The following is a 20,860-nucleotide window of genomic DNA, read 5'->3' as shown; positions in this document are numbered from 1 at the left end:
CGACCTCGGGAAGACCGCGATGCTCCCTCGCTCGTCGAGCGAAGGCATCGAAAGGTTGCACTCGTACATATTTAAATAGAAACAACGATATTTAAGCACTTTTTTTAAACATAAACGCAATATATTAAACGTAAAACATCGATAGTTAAACAAAGACAAACAAGCATATAAACGTAGAACTCATTTCTTAAACGAGAACTCATTTCTTAAATGTAGAGCTTATTTTTTTAAACGAGACCCTCACTGAGTAGGGACATCGAGTATCTCATCGTCACGATCTCCGCGAACGCTGAGTGCCGAGCTCCGGATCCGGCGAGCGATCTCGGCAGGTCGCCCGCTCGTGGGGTCTTAAAGGAGAAATCTTTATCGGCGCTGGGCGATCCGGCTGGCGACGCTCCTACTGGCCTGGAGTGGTGAGGTCTCTGCGGCGACGCTCTGATAAGACGGGTCGAACTCGAATCTGAACCATTCTCGATCGCTGGAGACCGCAACATGGATAGCAATAGGGTTAGGGGTTAGGAATCATTCCGGGTTCGATCCATGGCGCCTAAGTCGCGGCGATGGAACGGAGGGAGGAAGCGGCGCGACGAGCTGCTCGATCTCGCCGCCTTCGCCTTCGCCTTCATCGCCTTCCCCGCTGCCGACCTCATCTCTTTCATCTTCTTCGCCGCCGACCCTCGGGAAGACCGCGATGCTTCGTCGTCGAGCGAAGGCATCGAAAGGTTGCAGACCTTTTTCTCTCGAACTTGAAATCCCATTTTTCACGCAACGTGATCGCGATCGTGGAAATGACGCTGCTTTGTCTCACTCGACCCAAATTTAACCGCAATAAAGAGATTTTCGGGGGTGATAAATACACCACAAAAAACTCATTTCTTAAACAGAGACCTCATTTTTTTTAAAAAAAACCTCATTTCTTAAACAGAAAACTCATTTCTTAAACAGAGACCTCATTTTTTTAAACAGAAACATCATTTCTTAAACAGAAAACTCATTCCTTAAACAGAAAACTCAATTTTTTAAACAAAAAACTCATTTTTTTAAATAGAAAACTCATTTTTTAAACAGGAAACTCATTTTTTTAAAAGAGAACCTCATACCTCATATTTTAAATAGAGCTTCATTTTCAAATAGAAACTCATCAGACTCCAAGGGCATTATAGTCAAACCCCGTCACACTTGCCACAACTTCCCAATGCAAGGGACAATTTCAGTCCAAAAATTCCAAATTAACTCTATCAATCACTATTAGATGTCTGTGGGGTTTAAAAATCATCAGATTCAAAAGCGAATGGGCTGTGAGCAGTCAAAAACTAACGTGTGCTTTTTAGCGAATATCGCAAACTTAGGCTGTTTTTGGCAATTTCCACTTTTTTTTATTGAAGTAAACAATTTGATAGTGCTAAGATTTTTTTAGAAAATCATAGGAATGGGAAAAAATGTTTTTTTTAATCAAGAAACCGCCAATCTTGGTGTTTATGCTTCTATTGGTCTTGAACTAACACTTGGACTTGATTTTTCGGGAAATGTGAAATATATAATTTGGATTTTTTTTAAAAAAATTTCTATAGTTACATTACATGTTTGATACCCACCAAAAAAAAACACTGATATAAGTGCACTAATAAAAAAAAACTCTAAATAAATATTTGTTTCATAAACCAATTTAAATATACTCTTAATTGATTGAACTTATATAAATATATTAAAATTAGTTGATCGAGCTGATATAGATATACTAAAATTAGCTTATCGAGCAAATATAGATATAATAAAAATATTTAACATGTCACGCAATACATTATGCTGCCTAATATATCTTATTAACATTATTAAAAATAAAGCAATTTAATTTTAAAATTAAAATGCCTCATTTTTTATTTAGCAACTAAATTTGTGAAAATAACATGATGTAAATAGTGTGCTTTTGTATAATAATTATATAATTATGTATGTAATTAGTAGCATCGCAAAGATATTTAGAACATGTGGTCCATTGTTTGATTAAGTCTATGTTTGATAAAAATGAATCATTTTTGTGACTTAATAAATTTATTTGCCAAAAATTTATTGCTAAAATGGACGATATGCCACTAGAAATCCTTTTAAAAGTTTTAAAGAAAATAATATTATATTAGTCACGTGCAATGCACATGCTGTATTTAATTTAAATAAGAATTGAAGCATCTAATGGTCTATAGTTAAACTTTAATACAAATAAATATTTGGGCTAATAAATGAAGTTGTAATTAACTAAAATCTAAAATTTTAAGATATTTGAACAACTTGTGTTTTTTTAATTAAACATAATCATTTTTTTAGTGATATACAAAAAGTTATAAGAAACTCACATAATTAACTCGATATTAAACCTGAATTTTCACCAAAAAAAAAATTATTATTATTATTATTATTATTATTATTATTATTATTATTTGATAAGGCCACAAGCACCGGCAAACGAACGAACAAATATGTACAAATATGTAATAATTACGGTGGCTTAACGACCTCGTAAGGATAAATCTTTTATCATGAAACTCTAAAGGGATGAATATTGTTCCTCCAATACGAGATTTGCATCAGGACTAGTAAACAGTATTGAAAAAAAATACTTGGTCCTAATGTACAATGTGTAAATAATACTGATATATAAAACCTATAAAAGTAAAATTTAAAATTCTTGTTTATTTACACATTTTACAATGAGTTACCACTAAACTACTCATGGTTTTAAAAAAATAATTAGAAAATAAAAAATTGAAAGTATGAATTAAATGATGAAAAGTATATATATATATTATGTAATCTATTTATATATAATGTATATAAAAATGATTAAAAAATAGAAAAGAGTGAATGGGATCAAGTGAACATGCGCACTATTAGAGGTATATATATTGAGAAAATCCATGACTCATTACCCCCCGCCATGTGATCTTTCTCCCTTTCTCACTCTTAATTGTTGCCCATCTATGCGTGCATGCTACTTGTAATTTTATTGGTCTTATATATATATATATATATATTTCCAACCAAGGAAAAATGCATGAATGTAGCTTCTCTAGGTTTCCCAAAACCATGCATTGGCCTTCCTCATTATTTTGCATTAATATTTTGGAAATATATATATATATATATATATATATTATATACACACTTATTTACTCACTTCGTTTCATAATAAATATCACATTTGAAAATTATCTTCTTTTCTAATTATTTATTATTTTTAAAAATTCTATAAACATTAATTTTTTTTTTTCTCAATTATACTCATTTTCTCATTTAGAGTTAACAACGTTCTATCATAAAATTTTTTAGATTTTATAACTTTTAGTCTTTTATTAATAATTTTAATATTTGTGTAAATCTCAAATATGACAATTAATATAAAACGTAGAGAGTATTATATTTATTTATTAAGATTGTCAACAAACAGGAGTACAATAATGAAATACCAAGTACTTTATTTCATCAGTGGTATCTATTATATATATATATATATAGGTCAATCTCGTGGAAACAATTTGCACATACCAACTTCCAGCCTAATCGGACCTTTTCGGTATGAGAAGGTTTGGTCTACTTCGGAGGGGTTTCATGATTTGGTGAAACTATGGTGGGACGAGAGCACACATAGGGGGTGTGGTGCGTTTATTCTGTCTAAGAAAATTGCGGGGGTCAGGGAGCGCTTGCGTCAGTGGGCTAAATTCAGCTTTGGGTCGATCAAACTGAAAAAATTAGCCTTGATGCAGGAAATGGAGGTTCTGGACACGGCTAAGGAATCAAGATGCCTTACTCTCGGTGAGCTCCAGATAGAAAATGATATTCTATTGAAGCTTGAGGATATCCGCAAGCAGGAAGAGGTCTATTGGAAACAAAGATCGAGGACTCAATGGATCAAAGAGGGAGATGAAAACACAAAATTCTTCCATGCGGTGGCGAACGGTCGGAAGAATCGCAACTTCATCCCGGGCCTTAACCAGGGAGGGACTACGATTGTGGACCCCAGTGAAATTGGGAAAGTGTTCAGTGCACATTTTAAGCAATCCTTTGGTAGTCAGCGGGATTTTAGAATGAGGGTCGATCTCCAACATCTATTTCAATTGAAGAACCCAGTGGATCTGTCTATGTTGGAAGATCCGTTCACTATCGAAGAAATTAAAAGGGCAGTGTTTGAGTTAGGTAGTGATAAATCCCCAGGGCCTGATGGTTTTCCTATTCATTTCTTCAAGCAATTTTGCGAATTGGTTAGTGGGGACCTCAGTTTGCTATGTGAGGATTTCTATTGGCATCGTGCTAATCTGGAGCGGATTAATTGGGCTAGTATCGCGCTTATTCCTAAGGTGGATACTCCGGAGACCCCGGGGGATTTTAGACCCATTAGCCTGATTAACTCTTCGCTTAAAATTATCTCTAAAGTATTAGCTTCGAGGTTGAGTAAGGTGATGAATCAGTTAGTGGACAAAGAGCAATCTGCTTTTCTCAAAGGGAGGTGTATCATTGATAATATTAGCAGATGGAGGAACTTATTTTTCGGTGATTCATAAGAGGAGGTTGCAGTCATATTTTTGAAAGTTGATTTCAATAAAGGCGTTCGATCGTGTAGATTGGGGTTTTTCTCTCGGATCTACCGAGAGCTAGGGGCTTTGGGGAACGTTGGATTGGTTGGATCAAATGCATTCTGGTATCTTCGAAAGCGTCAATTTTGGTTAATGGCTCACCTAACGGTTATGTTCGCTACAAAAGCGGGCTTCGTCAAGGAGATCCATTATCACCTTTGTTGTTCGTATTGGTTACGGATGTTTTGAGTTCTATGTTTGCTCATGCCCTGAGATCTAGGATCCTGGTGGGGGTTCCCCTAGGGGAATTTGGCAGTAGATGTAATCTACATTATGCTGACGACCTGCTTGTTTTGACAATGGGAGGTCTGGAGGATCTGAGGATTGTGAAATTAATTCTTTATTTGTTTGAGGGGATGGCAGGTTTAGCTACCAATTTCTCGAAAACGTGCCTTTTTTCTTCGACTTTGGGGAAGCTCCCTGAGAGAGATGCGGAGGAAACACTTAGCTGTGCCAGGGGATTGCTTCCAGTCACGTATCTTGGTATCCCGATCTCTGGGAGAAGGCCAAGGAAACAAGATTGGGAGGGGCTTATTGCTAAGGTTAGGAAAAGGCTGGCGTCGTGGAAAGTGAGGCACGTTTCCCTGGTGAGTCGCCCTTAACTGGTCAATCGCGGTTCTACTCGCAATACCTACATATTGGATGTCCATATTCAGGCTACCTGGTTGGGTCATTAAAGCGATTGACCGGATTAGACGTGACTTTCTCTGGTCTGGGGCGGACTTTGACCACCCGAGATGCAGACTTATTAGTTGGCAAAACATCTGTCGTGGACGTGACCAAGGGGGTTGGGGTATATTGGATCTCAATAACTTCAATCACGCGCTTGTGGGAAAGTGGTGGTGGAAATTTTTGACTGATTCAGGATGGTGTGGTGCGGATGTTATTCAATTCAACTACGGCATGGCCCGATGGAATATGTTCTCTAGGCATTCGGGTCGGATGTCTTTCTTCTGGAAAGGAGTTGTGAGTTGTCTTCCGGCCTTTAGGAGCTGTATTGTCCATGGGATTGGAGCAGGGAGGGAGACTTTATTTTGGAAAGATAACTGGCTAAATGGCAGAGCACCTATGTATATTTGGCAGGAGGAATTTCGTAGAGCTATTGAAACTTTTGGCACTGTGCGGGATCTAATATCACTGTTATACCAGCCTCCATTCTGTTATGAGGTGGATGTCATTTCGTTCAGGGAACGATGGAGATCGCAGGAAGGGGTGTTAGGGGACATAAAAAGATGGCGTTTGACTGGGAATGGTAGTTTCACTGTTAAATCTTTTTATACCTTCCTGAACGACGGTGGGCTGCGTTGCCCGGTGGCGAAGTTTTTTTGGAAGAGTACTTGCCCGAAAATAATCAATATTTTTAATTTGTTAGCTTGGAAAAATAGGATCCTCACTTTGGCGAACTTGGAAACTAGAAGGTGCAATCGGCTTCCAACTGCTACCTGTGTGTTGTGTCACGCGGCAATTGAGACAGTAGATCATCTCTTCTTACATTGCTCGATGGCGAAGCTGGTGTGGAGTTATTTTAGCAGATTGTTCAAGCTTCCCGAGCCGCCTAATAGCCTGCTTCAGTTATGGAGTGATTGGAGGTTATCGATCAGACCGGACTATAGAGAGTTAGGGGTCTTAATTGTGAAGTCGATTGTGTGGAACATCTGGCTTGTTAGAAATGGTTGCATGTTTAATGCTAAATTGATGTCTGCTCATGTGCTTTTAATGAAGATTGATCGTATGTTATTATCCTGGTTTTCTACAGCTCCTGAGAAATCGAGAGCCAAGATGGAGGAACATTCTTCTACAATCAGGCGTAGCCTGGAGTTCCTTACTTCCACTGGGGAGGAGCAAGGTGGAGCATCGTTTCGGGATCTTTGGGGCTCGACACGCATCATCTTGGCTAGTTAATTGTATTTGTGGTGGGGGTCGGTGGGGTGGGGGAGGTTGTTCCTTATCTCGTTTTGTATCTTTTGGTTTCCTTTAGTTTACATTCCATCTGCTTGTGGTTCGTTTTTGGCGCCCTCTTTGCTCATTAGGGGCATTGCTGTATCTTTGTTTTTCCCTTTGCTTTTAATAGAGTGGTTTATCCACCTTTTCAAAAAAATTTGCACATACCATTAAATATATTTTAAAATTTTTATAGAACATAAAATAATAGGGAAAATGTTATTTTTCACCATTTGTAAGAATCTAAGATTTATATAATAATAATAATAATAATAATAATAATAATAATAATGTATAAACTATATATATAATTGATCCAATAAATATAAAAAAGCATAATATCATGATTTATTTGGAATATTAAAAAAATGATATATTATTATTATTTTGAGAGGAGGAAAACACATGCATATATTAATTGATAATTATTCGTGTGATGACAAATGGTGTGTGATTAGGTGGTAGCTCTCAAATGCACACCATATGCCAGAATATTGTAGGACCTCCAGAGTCACTGAAACTGATAATTAAACGTAGCATGAAATTTATTTGGCCTTTTGTCTATCAATACATCTGAATTGCATCAATAATTATTCTTTTATTTATCTGTATTATTTTCTTTTTTACTTACTTTTCCCCAAAATTAATACATAATAATTACAGTTACATGCGACTATGATGGCACAAAACGCAAACCATGTATTTTTTTTTAAATAACTCTTAATACACATTTAGTTTCTTAAAATCATAATAATTTCAATGTTATTATTATTTATTATACTAGCATTTATTATTATTATTATTATTATTATTATTATTATTATTATTATTATTATAAATGGGAAAGAGTACATGTGAGTAAGTCTAGAAGGGAGAACCCATGATAACAACATCCCAAGTTGGTTAGGTTGGCTTTCAAGTATTAAAACTCAAAATGAAAAAGGGTCCATGCTTATCACTCATTCACTCTTTGTGCTTGAGTGCCACACTGCTTGAGAATTGAGTGACTTACTTTCAAGCCAATATCAATCACACCCTCTTATAAAAATCACAATTTTCTTTTATCCAAACACTAAATTCAGTATATTTTTCACTATATAACAAAATTTAAAAAAAAAACCAAAATTAGAGAGCTTCTTTAATTTTCTTTTTCCCACTAAAAATTAGAGCAGGCCAGCTAAACATAAAAAACAAACGCTTCAAAAACGAAATTTAAAAAGTTTTTTTTTAAAAAAAAGGAAAAATAAAAATAAAAAAGCAAAGCTCAGGCTCTACTTCACCTTCAGATAAGCTGCCGGAAATCGATGCCAATGTGATCGTGAATCAAGAACTCATCGGCGTCGGCATTGACGACCTCCTCCGGCCCTAGCCGGAGCTGCTCCTGCTCCTTCTGGCGCCGAAGCTGGAGCACTTTCCGGTGAGAGTTCGAGTGCTCGGAGACGACGAACGTGGGACTCGCCGCCGGCCGGTACTCCGGCACCAACCTTCCCGATTTATACCTCACACCGCACGCGTTGCACAGCGTCTTTGGCCCCATAGGCCCGGCCCTCCATTGCGGCGTCTCCTCCGAATCACAGTGCAAGCACTTCCTTTTCACCGTCGCCGTCGAAAAATCCTTCTTCTTCACCGGCTTCGGCTGCGGCAGCGGAGGCGGCGGTGCCGCCACAGCGATGGGTTCCAATTCTGAGGATGAGCTTGAGGAGAATCGGGAGGCGCGATGACCACGAGACGTTCGCCGCGCGCGATCGCTTGCTGCGCATTCTCCCACGCGCCGGCGTCCCCGTGGCTGAGCTCGGCGCCGACACCGTGCCGGAGGATGATGACTTGACGCCGGAGATGAGATGAAGCTTCTCGATGTCCTCGCTGGAGAACGTCTCTTCCCCCAAATTCGTTATCCATTCCAACTCCGCGAGCTCATCAAACTTTTTTTTTTTTTTTCAAAATAAATAAATAAATCCAGAAAAATTCACGAAAATGTTGAATAATTCGACTGAGAAATGCAATGATTTCTTAATTTCCGAAATTAGAAATCAAAGAAATTGGAAAAAAGAGCGAAAGAGATACCGCCGGCTCGGAGAGGTCGCCGGAGAAGCGGAATTCGGAGGGAAACTGGCGTCAGGGGCCGGAGAAGGAGGAGTTACAGCTATCCACGGCGGTGATTACGGACACCGACGATGAATCCGCTGAGTTCCCGGCGATGGTTTCGTAAACGTCGGTGCCGATGAAGGCCTCCTCTTCGTCTTCATCCTCGTTGGAGAAATCGAGAAGGTCCTCGACGACGAAGTGGTCCCCTTGCTTCTCCGGCCCTAACTGGCCGCCGACGACGCCCCGGTGGTAGCTGCCGATGAAGGATTCCGGCAGTTCCATTGGAAACGAGACGAGGGTTTCAGAGAGGAAGACGGGAGTTAGGGTTTATTGAATGCGTTTTCGAAGTGAAAGCCGAGAAAGAGAGAGCTCTCGGAGTCCAATCCAAGCCAGTAAATAAAGCAAAATGTAGGGTGTAAACTGTAAAATAAATAAATAATAAAAATCATACGGATAATTCTTGTTTTTTTAGACAATTGTTTTATTTTAAAATATATATATATATATTTTAAAATTAGTGAAAAAAAAAAGTTTGTATGGGTGATTTTGGGTTTTAGATAAACAATATAAATTATTAAGTAAATTTTACTATCTCAATAAAATATATTTGTAAAATTAGTAAAATCCGACAGCTAAAGAACATGACACCACATCGAATGCAAGTTAAGGAAATGACTATTTTACCCCTTTAATATTATAGTAGTGTAACTAGTTGTTCGCTTAAACAAGAAGAGGTTAATTTAATTAATTAATTTAATTTAATTGGAGGATTAAGGAGGAATTAAATAATAATTAATTGAATATTAAAAATGAGTAATGCGAGGAACCTCCATCCTTAGGAACCGATCTCGCAGTGTTTGTCCGCCCGACTCGTGGCCGGGATTCGTCTCTTCATCTGCCCTCTCTCGGGAAACGCGTCCCCCTCCTCTCCCTAACTTTATTTAATCCCTTAATTAACCTCCTTTTTTGATCTTTAGCTATCTAACCATGTTCTCTTATCATGGATTTTTGCATTTTAAGACCTCTAAAAAAAAAGCTTCTAATGATATGCTCAGAATGAACATGTTAGATAATTTAAAACTTTTGAAGGGTATGAGTGAAGAAAAACATATTTCATTGGATTTTTCTTAGCATATACACCCTTGTAAAAGTCTTACAATTATGCGTACACTCCCATGTTATTTGTTGCTCCATATATATCATTCACAACTTAAGATCTTGAACTCGAAATAAAAATTTAGTATAGTTTGAAATTAAAATTGAACTTGTGTTTACTAAGAAAAAAAAAAACCTTTTTATAATAATTTTTGACTAATAAAAATAACTGATGTAAATTACTAAGATTTTATTAACCGTATATATCCCAAAGCCATTTTTATTTTGATATGATATATATTGATTATTAGAACCATCAATTTAAATTTGATTGAGCTCAACAGCCAAGTTCATAACTCTTTTCACAACTACAAACTTCAAGCTGAAATAAGAATACGAGTGTATATAGTTTTAGGATTTAATGAGGGTATGTATGTAAGAATCACCAATTTTATATCCGACGGCCAGATTCTACAATCACATGAAGATGAAGGGCACGTGGCGATCATCGGGTGGGGGAGGGAGTGTTCTGACACAAGGCCAAGAGTCTGACGTTGTGGATCCCGAGGCGTATCCACGTTGAAGAACGTGACGGGTGGATTTCAGTGCTTCTCTCGGAGACACCGTTGATGATGGGGACGGGGCCCACCGATTGGACGGCTATGATTGGATGGCTTTTGCTCTGGATTAAAAGTTATAGAGAAAGAAAGAGAGAGAAGCCGAGGTGGTGGTGGTGACTTTGCGTGCCTTGGAGGCGTTCTTGTTTTCTTTATTTATTTATTTTTATTTTTTTCTAATCTAATTTTTTTATTAATTTTTAAAGTGATGGGACTTTTATATATTATTTTAAGGTGGTGGGAAGGCCGGAGGATCACGTGATGGGGTGTCAGCGATCATGTGCAGGTGGCTTTCGCGCGTGTCAAAAGAGCGGTGGCCAGTGACACGTGGCAGGTCGGGGATGAATCCCTATCCTCTTCCGCATCAGTGCCCTCGACCTCCTGCGGGGTTGTCACGTGAGCGGAGGAATCATGAGATTTTTCTATACTATTGGGCTGATAATGAAGCTGCTTTGCTGGGCTGGGATGGCTGGGCTGAAGTCATTGGAATCTTCATTTTGTTTGAAGTACTAGTGTTTATTTCTTTATTTGTTTATTTTGATTTAGTGAGTACAATTATGATAAATAATATTAGTAGTAATATTATATCATTTTGATACAATCATGAATCAATATTTATAACATTTTTAAATATGAAAAGTGCGTAATTAATATGATGAAATTTTACCCTAGCATGGCCAAAACAATAATATTATCACATTATTAATTTAATTTTTAGATTTATTATATAGAATAAAATTGGTTAATTTAGATTTCATATATTAAAACACTAATAGCAAGTCACTACTGACATTATTCATCATGAGTAAGGAGAGACTCTCACATCTTACCGTTGTATCAAAATTCACGCTAACTAAATATTGATTTTAAATATAAAATATTAACCAAATTTATGTGCTATATTTTAAAAATTATATTTATGCAAAAAGGTTTAATTTTTAATAGGTTTCAACCAAATGATGCATATGCAACCCTAGTTATAACACATAGAACACACTTATGTACATTAATAAAATATTATGCAAACTATAGCATAATGTTATTTTTATTTCTTTTTCAAGTGATATCATTTGCATTTGTGATTAAAAATGCGTAATAACTCCATTATAATGAGAAAAACCAATCACAAAATTGAACTCATTAATAATGGAGCATAAAATATAGAATCAACTAAATATATCAGTTAAAAGTTTTTATTTAAAGAATACCTACTTTAGTACTTATAATAAAGAAAAACTTAATCTTTAACTGTTAGTTAGAATCCAAAAGGGGACATTTGAGACAAATAATTAAAAATAAATAATGCTAAGGAGGATGCCCATCTCACATTATCGGATAATGATAGAGCACCAAACTATGGTTCTTTTTATTTTTGGGTTCAAACTTTTAATTTTGAATCCAAAGTGGTTATCCAACTTTCAATTTTATTTCATCTGGGTGGTCACTTAAGGGGAATTCATCTATTTTTGATGATTGATGTTGAGAAAATTCTCTACCAAAAATGAAATGGAATTGCTAGGAAATCAGTGACAGCGTGTCGTGTATGTCACGACAAAAGAAATTTCGAGCATCTATATATAGAGGGTCAAAAATCTCTTGAATACCAACCCGATAGAACAAAATTGAAAGTTGAATAAACATTTCGATTCAAATTGGAAATTTAAATCCCAAAAATGAGAAAAGATCATAGTATAGTACTCTATCATTACCCCACATTATCGAGGACATGATTAGAATGACCCTCAGATTCTAGATGTCGATTATTACATCCAATGAAAGAATAAGTAATGAAGCCAGAGCCTAACATATTATAATTAATCCTAGATAAAATAATTGAAGAAGTAATATGTATAAACAAAGTTATAAAGGCCATCACCAAGCTTCCCATAAAAACATAGTAACATCATTAAAGTCTCTATCATAAGGAGAAATTTATGGTCAATATACAAGAGATTCCTTTGTTTTGCCAAAATGTCCCATTGAGCTATAAATTATTATTAAGTATAATTGTAGGGCCCACTACTTTAAAGAAGATGCAAGCTAAGGATTAACTTATGGGTCCGTTTAGTTTAGAATGTGAATACTGGAGATGGGAAGCAGGGATGGGAAGGGATTGAATATAAATAGGAAAAGTGGACGGATTGAACAAAAGAATGTTTTGATATGGTTGTGATAGGAATAGATAGAGATAAGAGAAAATTTTAGTAAAATTACTTTTTACCCTTTAATATTTTTAATTAAATTATATATCTTGTACAATTATTATTAAATAGCTTCAATTTCTATATTAAAATGAGTTATTTATTTTTCTAAATAAATTTTCAAAATTTATACATTTTTAATTGATGAATATAATTTGATATTTAAAATAAATAAATGTCCAAATTTAATTATTTTTAAATCACTAAAATATAAATAATTCTAATATTTTAAAAATAAATACAATGTATAACACGTCATTTCTTAATTTTTCGCGTCTAATACAATGTAAAATATAAAAATACAATGTGCAAATACAATGTAAATCATTAAAAATTTAAACAAATATATAATATTATGGTAAAAAGAGTCATTACCTCATCAGGCATGCTCAATCCTCCACATGAGGGGGATGAGCATAAAGAAAGGGTTTGAGGGCATGCACTCCCCCTCATTCCCTTCCCATGCCCTTTGGTGCATGCCCAAACATGGGCATGCACATGCCATACTGAGTTGATCCTCAATCCTTGGGGATCAATCCCTGCATCCAAACATACCCATGTGTATTAAGTCATGCCTCAAGAGAGACCATCTAACAGGGCTAGTTATTTGGAATGTTTTGAATTGTCATGGTATGTTTTAATCAAGAATAGATTGAATCTTCTATACTTTTATGTTGGGTAAACTATGTCGTGTATATATATATAGCATACAGTAATTTTAACCACCGAGCTGAGACTCACTATTTGTAATGTAATACCATGTAAAGTCAACTCATGTCTAATAAGTATGGTTGAATATTAGATCGATTCAATTTAATATTTGATGTGAGGTGGTTATGTGTATGAATTATACATTCTTTTGGGTTAAGTGTTTATTTATTTAGTTTATTTTTGCCATTTTTATTGGAATTTATTGCCACTTTATTGGGATGTTGTACGATATGGCAATGTTTGTCTAGTGTTTGCGTGGTGAGACTTTTCATAGTTTATACTGTTGTCAAATATTTTTGTGTCTCTTTTGTATTAAAACTTGAAGCAGTTCCAATGGAATTTTTATTCATTGTTTTAAAATTACTTAAATGCATGTTTTGACCTATTTTCATCTTATGCGTATATTTCCTGAGTATATAACAAAACAAAGATATTCTTTCTCATATTTATCCATATGGGTGAGGGCTCTAATATTTGAAAAGTAATCCACTCTTTTCTAAAATGTATGATTAACTTACAAAAAGTATTTTGGAAATTCGGGTTTCTAGTATGGTTATATTTCCAACCTACAAAATATTATGTATACTGAACATGTAAAACAAATTGTATGCAAGTTTAAATATAGTACTAATAAACTATATAAAGTGTTTTAATATTTTCAAAATAAATGTCAATTACCAACTCCAATGATGCATACTCACCGTTGCAATGATAAATGAAGCAGTTAGGACATTTAATTTAACATGTATGTAGAGCTTGAGGTTCAACTCCTCACCTGCTGCTAAGTATGAGTAATAAAAATAAATGAGAAGTTTGTCCACATTGTTACTTTCAATCTCATGATCAAAACTATGCTTTTTGGACCTAAATTTTTAAAATATTATAATGCAAGAAAAAGTATTTATTTATTCTCATCCTGCTGAAAATATGTACACCTATTGATTAGCATCATAATTGCATATATATTCCCATATAAAATTTATAATTACTAAACACTTTCGGCTACATACACCGAAAAACTAGCACAACAATAGAGATGATAATCGGATCCAAATTTAAATACAGAACAACTACACCGGCGATGGGTAGGGGTTAATACACCCTAATCGAGTAGCGGATTGGTATCGATGCATAGTGCGACTATAGTACCCATACCTATTTACCAACACATAATATATATATATATATATGTATATTTATTTTTATTTAATTAAAACAGACACGTACGTTACAGCCAAAGAGATGTTTTCGGTTTATGAGGAAAAAGCCCAAACTCTTTTCAATGTTTTCACTTTCAATTTTTCTCCTAACTCAGTGCATGTATTGTTCAGATACTACTTGGGAGTTTGTCACCAATCTTAATTATCAGTTAACTAAATTGAGGTTAATGAGGATGTGTGGTGATGTGGGTACTCTAGCAGTTGTATTAAAATTATTATTATAGAGATGGGCATGGATCACTTTTTAAAATACGGGTATGGGACCCCAGTGAGCTTTATCTCTCTACATGGCAGGGATATATTTGCAAAAGGCAGGGGATACATTTGCCAGCACAGAAATCTTTTAAGAAAAGAAAGAAAACCTCTGCTTAGATGTAATAATCGAAAATTATCCTAATAAAAATAGATAATAATAATAAATAATAAATAACATAGATCATTTTGAGTCGACGATGTAAAAGCCGGGACCGGATCGGCCCGGGCTATGGACACTGGTCAACCGAGACCCGGTACCGATCAAAGCGTCCGACTACTCACGCAAATAGTAAGCATCGGGCGGCTGGTTCAGCCAAGGTTCAACCGTTGAGCCGGTGAATCCTAGGTTCAAGCCGAGACCGCGATTTCATTAATTAAATTCTGTTTAATTCCAGTTTATTTATTTTATAATTGAAAAGCTTAAATAAAGGATTAATAAAGCTCATTAACCTCGGTCGATACGAAAAGCGAGACACACACAAATACTTGAAGATATTAATATATTATGATTTATTATCATTAAATTTATAATAATTAACTTACTCAATTTTACGCTAATCAACAATTAAATCATTAAAATTAAAGTATTAGAAGTAATAAAGCAAAACATTTCCAATGGTTTTGGTTTTTATAATCTCATTATTGTTGTTGTATACTTTGTATACTTATATTTTTATTTAATTCCTTTTAGTTTTAATAGTTTGTTGTATAGTTGTATCCTTGTATATTTGTATTTTATTTTAATTTTTATATAAAGTTAAGACTTTGTGACCTTATAAAAGGTAATTTAGAATTTGCAATATGTAATTTTTGTATCTATTATCTTCTTTGATAAAGGGTCTTATTTACTATTATATTATTATTTTAATAAATATTTATTTGTTTGATTAAATCCCGGTTGAACAATTTTAATAACGTCCAGAGTTATTAACTCAAGAGTTATTCCACTAATATGAATGGGCATGTTGGACTTGATGAATATAATTTTATGATGACATTTTGATACTTTGACTTTTAACAAAAATTTATAAAAATGTTGGACAACCGTTGTCGAACTGGTTGGACTGGCTGAACCATGAACAGTTGGCCCACCGGTTCTGCAAACCGGTCCAAGGTAAATCCTTGCCTTTGGTTCAGCGTTTGTCCTAGAACGATCTCTTCTCAAGGCCTCCTCGAGAATCCCAAAGCTATGGCTTTTGCTTCTTCGAGTCTCAACAATGGAGGAGGACTCACAACGCAGGCAAGCGGCGAAGCCGAAGGCGAGGGCGAAGGCGATCTCTCCAGCTGCTGCCTTGATCTTTACTAGCTTTCAGCTTCACGATCTCGGCGATGTCGCGAGATCCCCGAGGAGTTGGTGGAACTCGATCTCACCGCCAACCGGCTATCCGTTCCTCGACCCCAGAATCGGCCGGCTCCTCGCGGTTGAGGAAGCTGTCCTTGCGGCAGAACCTCTTCGATGATCAGGGTGTTGATCCTATTTCTCAGTGGGATTCAATCCCTAGCAAGCTTGCAGTGCTCTGGCGCTTGAACTCGTATCTTCTAGTATTAATAATGTGTTGTTTCGAGTCGTCGGTCTATTGCATGAAGGGAAATAATTGAAAGCTGCAAAGGTGTGATTGTTTTGTGGTGTTTTAATGATTTTCGATCAGCGATTTTTGATGTGTTTTGTGGTATGTGGTGATTAATATTAAGAAATTTGTCTTTCGTAAGTTGGATCTAATCCTTGCTTAATCTTGTGACAAAGAAAGTTGAAGTTTTGTCCAATGTTGTAATGGTCGTCTTGGCTTTGGTTTGGCGTGGGTTATGTGAGAGATGATTGTTGCCCATCATATCGAGATAGGAAATATACGTTTTATCTTCCCGGACTATTTCTCAAATGTTCACAATAAGAATCAAAGATATGGAATGCGAGTGAAATGTCAAATGATAGCGATGAGCACACAGGGAATGAGTGCGCTTTTGTGTCTCGTAAGAATAAGTTGTGAGACTGGCTTGAATAAAGGAGACATGCTTGTAATAAATAGCCACATCATTTTCTTGTTTGTTTATGCTCAATGCTTTGATGTGCGCAAGCGGATAGAGGGGTGTGAGGCGGAGTCCTGAATAAGGGTGAGGCTCAATAGGAATTAGCTGTATAAACATAATATTCTGGCAGTAGCTTTCTGACAAGCTCACATCATGGTTATGGCCATGTCAGAATGAAGTGCGCCACTTATGAAGTTTCATCAAAATAATAGAAGTAGAAGCTGGCATAACTGATACTAAGCACTTGGCCAATCAATATGCGTCCGATAAACAAATGTATGTGTGTGTATTGTGTTGCTTGATGTCATGGACAGTTTGCTTGTTCGCTGGAAGAACTCTACATTTTTGGTTGAGGATTTACGCCACAGATACTTTTGGAGTGGCTCCATTTGTACATATTAGCCTGGTTAAGATTTGTTATTAATAAAACCTAGTTGTTCTTAAAACAAAAGAGTAAGAAAACTCATGATATTCTTTTCTTGTTCTCCATTTTTAAGTAAATGCTTGTTTTCAGTAGGAATGTTCTTAGAGAGACAACAACTCACAAAATTCCTGATGTCAGTATTTTCAAGGGCCTTCTGATATTACGTCTCGTTTACTTGAGGTTTCTTCCTTAAATGGTTTGTCCAAGGCCTCAAATATACTTATGAGCTTTTGTGGCGTTTCCAAGAATGAAGTGACCAGAATGGAGGAGGTTGAACATTTGCATGCATTGCAAATTCTTGAATTAGGTTCAAACAGATTAAGGGTATGATTTATTAGATTTGCCTCCCAGAAAGTTTTGAGTACTTTCTTTCAAAGCTTGAAGAAGTTACCTTTGGAATTTTCTGTATTTTGGGTTCTTTATTAACCTACTATCATTTTTCCCTATTATTTTTTAGTTTCTTTTACTTATTATTATGAACTGAAGCCTTGACAAATTACAGGAGCGCTGGAAGTAAATCAAGATCAGGTTTGAACTGTGCAGTCTCAAGGCATAAAATGCTCAAGAGCAACCGCCACATCCATGGCAGGATTGAAATCTAGAGATCTTGCCTAACCTGGGAACCTTACCTTTCATTAAGGTAAATTTAATTTTGTATTTGTTTTATGCTTTTCTTTCAGGAGTGTAAGCCAAAATTAGAAGAACTTTATCTGAGCCAGTACAATGGAACTGCTGTCGACGGAAGGTTGTCGACGACTAATAAATCTTCGCTGCTGGATGTTTCTATGAACAAACTTACTTCAATCAATGATATTGGAAAACTTGACAATGTAAAATTCTGTTCCTTTATTTGTATTTTTGGTGGTTGGGTTAGTTTCTTCATTTCTTAACTACTGAATTATCATCATAATATGCAGGTTGGAGGAATTTTATGGCTTAATGATAACCAGATAGCATCATTGAAGGTGTTGATTAGCCGTAGCCTGGTTAAGGGAGAAGCTAACAACCATATATCTCGAAAGCAACCCATGTGAAGATTTCTTATTTTTTCACAATTTTTAATTGATTTTTTATTGTTGGCTATCGTAAGATTAACTGATTTCAAGTTTCGTTAATCATATAGCACTAATTGCATTTCTTGGATAGAATTTTGGGTCGCATTGATAAATATTGCGCACAGATATCAGGCATCCCTATTATGAGCTACGTTAGTTTTAGTGCTTTATACCTAGTTATGCCTTTGAGGCTAACCATCTATACCATGTTTAAGTTTTGGATCTGATCTTTCTCTCAATGTTGATCTATACCTCAATCCAAAGGATAGTTTCTGATGAATAGGAAAAGCGCCTCAGTATGATTAGTGCTATAGAGACTGGTTCATTGAAGCTAGAGAAGTACTTTATTATTGACAGTTGAATAAGGTAATGTGTGTGAAAAATTAAATTAATTGATGGCCAGTGGATTGGTCCATTTGCCCACTTTATTCATCATGGTATTTAGAGACTAGTTAGTTTTTTACATACATCTCCGATTTTATTTCTTTACTGAATCTAGGAAATAAACTTTGCCCTTTGTTGCAACTCCTTTTCACGAAAGCTGTGTGAGTTCAATGTGGCATTTTTCTTCTGCAACTGTGTAATCACAGATATAAGTCCTCTGATAAAGATGGGAGCTTATATTTGTTATACTTGTGACTGCTGAGATCAAGATCAACTTTATATCTGTGATAATGAGATCTGTAATGGTGTTTGGGTATTTAAAGGTAAGCTGTCCCAATAAATCAAAGTTCACATCTAATCTGTTGGTTATTTAGTATATGCACTTCTCCCCACAACTCTCACAAGTTCAAGATTTTCCATCTTAGCAATTTTTGCTTAGGTTATCCTCAAATGATTCTTGATAAACCTCCTGAATCTGTATATGTTTTGGCCCTAGTGACTCAAAGAAGCGTCAAAGAACCCTAGAGATAAGAATTTTTATTAGTTTTCTTTCAAGTTTGAACACTGAAAAGAAATGGCTGATGCATTTGTCTACTAGGTCACACCCACACAGTATAATAAATCAAGATTTGCCATTTTTATTTTCTTTTTAAGAATCATGCATGGATTTTGTTTGAGAGGGTGTTATCACATGATCCATTATACCATTCTAAAATCCTCTTGATGGCCCCTTTGCAGGAAGAAATTCTCAAGATTATCTCGGTTAATATTGAAGCAGTTCTTCCAAAACTCCAACAAATCGACTCAGATATTTTTATTTGAGGGAGTGATTCTTCATTTCTTTTGCCACCTGATGATAAGGACGCCTTTAAATACACCCAGTTGTTACTCATGATAATTGGATTAGTACAGGTTTTTTTTTTTTTTTTTTTTTTTTTAATGTTTTTTTGTAAACTTAAGACTTCAATTTTGATCTCGTGCTGTAAAATCTGTTGACGTATTCTTCAGCATTGCTGCCCGCATTTTGCACACTAAAAAAATGGTACAACTAATAATAGAAATGATATTTATTTTATTCTTTGATGCTGATGTAAATTCAAATGCTACTGCTGAGCTTGGTTGAATGGAGTAAAACTCATTTTAAAATTTTGTTTTATTTTCTCAAACACACTTCTCCCTTGATGGATGATGGCTTTGGATACAGAAGTATGTAATTTTAGAGACTGTACTGTTCTTGTTCATTTAAATTTCATGTAATTAGACATCATCTAATATAAGCGTAATTAGACATTCATTATAAGTCAACCCTTGATGCCATGAACAGGGATAAATATATCAAAATTTCAATGAAGGTTGCCACCCATGTTATATAGAAAGATATGTATATATATTAGCTTAGTTTTTATTGGTGCAGTTTTATCTCATGGTAGGATAAAATTAGTTGGTTTTATCCAATATTACAGGAAAGCAAACCATTTAATTGCATTCTCAATCTCTGAAGTTCAGTCAGGTATGTATATATATATGCACATTCCTGCCTTAGACTTATATTGTTTGTATGACTTCTGTCACTACAATGCAGCAACAGTTTAAGATCCAAGACTAACTAACGAGGGACATGAAAGATTCCACACCAACTCAAGGGTCTGGCCTTTTCTGCAGGACTGGATGTTAGGATCAATGTCAGTTGAGTTAATTAGCCACTTGACGCAATTGGTCCAAATTTGCTTTTAAGAAGCCCGCCCCATGACTGTGAGAGAGTTGTGGCTCATATATATATATATGTGTGTGATTACATGATTAGACCTTTTGGTGTTATTAGAGTTAGCTGCAAGAATTGACCTGCAATGAAGATCATTTATATACTTGCAAATTAGTGTGGCCCTTTTATTGAATTCTAACTTTGTATTTGTTTAATGGGTAGCATAAAGGATCACGGAGCTTGAGGTGAAAAGTTGGCTTATTCCTGTTTATATGTTTATATTGCCTTATTTTCTGATGTAGGCTAATCTTTTATATACTGTTTGACTAGCGGATAAGAGCGAGTATTTGATTATGACAATCAAATATAATCATCATTTCTGCTTAATTTGGTTGGGTCATAGCTGAGCAATAGATTAATGATCCTTACTATTCCAAATGCATGATATATATATATATATAGTTGACATTGTTCTTAAGGTTGTTACGTTAGGTTCTAATAGATCCAAAGCTCATGATTT

General features: G+C 35.5%; 2 protein-coding genes across 2 annotated transcripts; one reads left to right on the top strand and one right to left on the bottom strand.

Annotated features, from left to right (window-relative positions):
• Positions 1-7,752: 7,752 nt before the first annotated feature.
• Positions 7,753-8,681, bottom strand: LOC120254539 (GATA transcription factor 12-like; the record flags this gene model as incomplete). Its single annotated transcript, XM_039262638.1, is given in 3 exon segments — positions 7,753-8,266; positions 8,268-8,488; positions 8,631-8,681. Coding segments are annotated over 3 exon segments (690 nt in total), but the record flags the coding sequence as incomplete, so codon positions are not given.
• Positions 8,682-16,079: 7,398 nt separating this feature from the next.
• Positions 16,080-18,961, top strand: LOC120254538 (protein phosphatase 1 regulatory inhibitor subunit PPP1R7 homolog; the record flags this gene model as incomplete). The annotated part of the gene is made up of 5 exons (XM_039262637.1): positions 16,080-16,292; positions 17,338-17,523; positions 17,880-18,029; positions 18,117-18,229; positions 18,865-18,961. Coding segments are annotated over exons 1-5 (759 nt in total), but the record flags the coding sequence as incomplete, so codon positions are not given.
• Positions 18,962-20,860: the final 1,899 nt, after the last annotated feature.

Source organism: Dioscorea cayenensis, unplaced genomic scaffold, assembly GCF_009730915.1.
Source record: "Dioscorea cayenensis subsp. rotundata cultivar TDr96_F1 unplaced genomic scaffold, TDr96_F1_v2_PseudoChromosome.rev07_lg8_w22 25.fasta BLBR01000480.1, whole genome shotgun sequence".
In the NCBI taxonomy this organism is placed as follows: domain Eukaryota; kingdom Viridiplantae; phylum Streptophyta; class Magnoliopsida; order Dioscoreales; family Dioscoreaceae; genus Dioscorea; species Dioscorea cayenensis.
The sequence above is the reverse complement of the archived record's forward strand: the minus strand, read 5'-3'. Positions and strand labels throughout refer to the sequence as shown.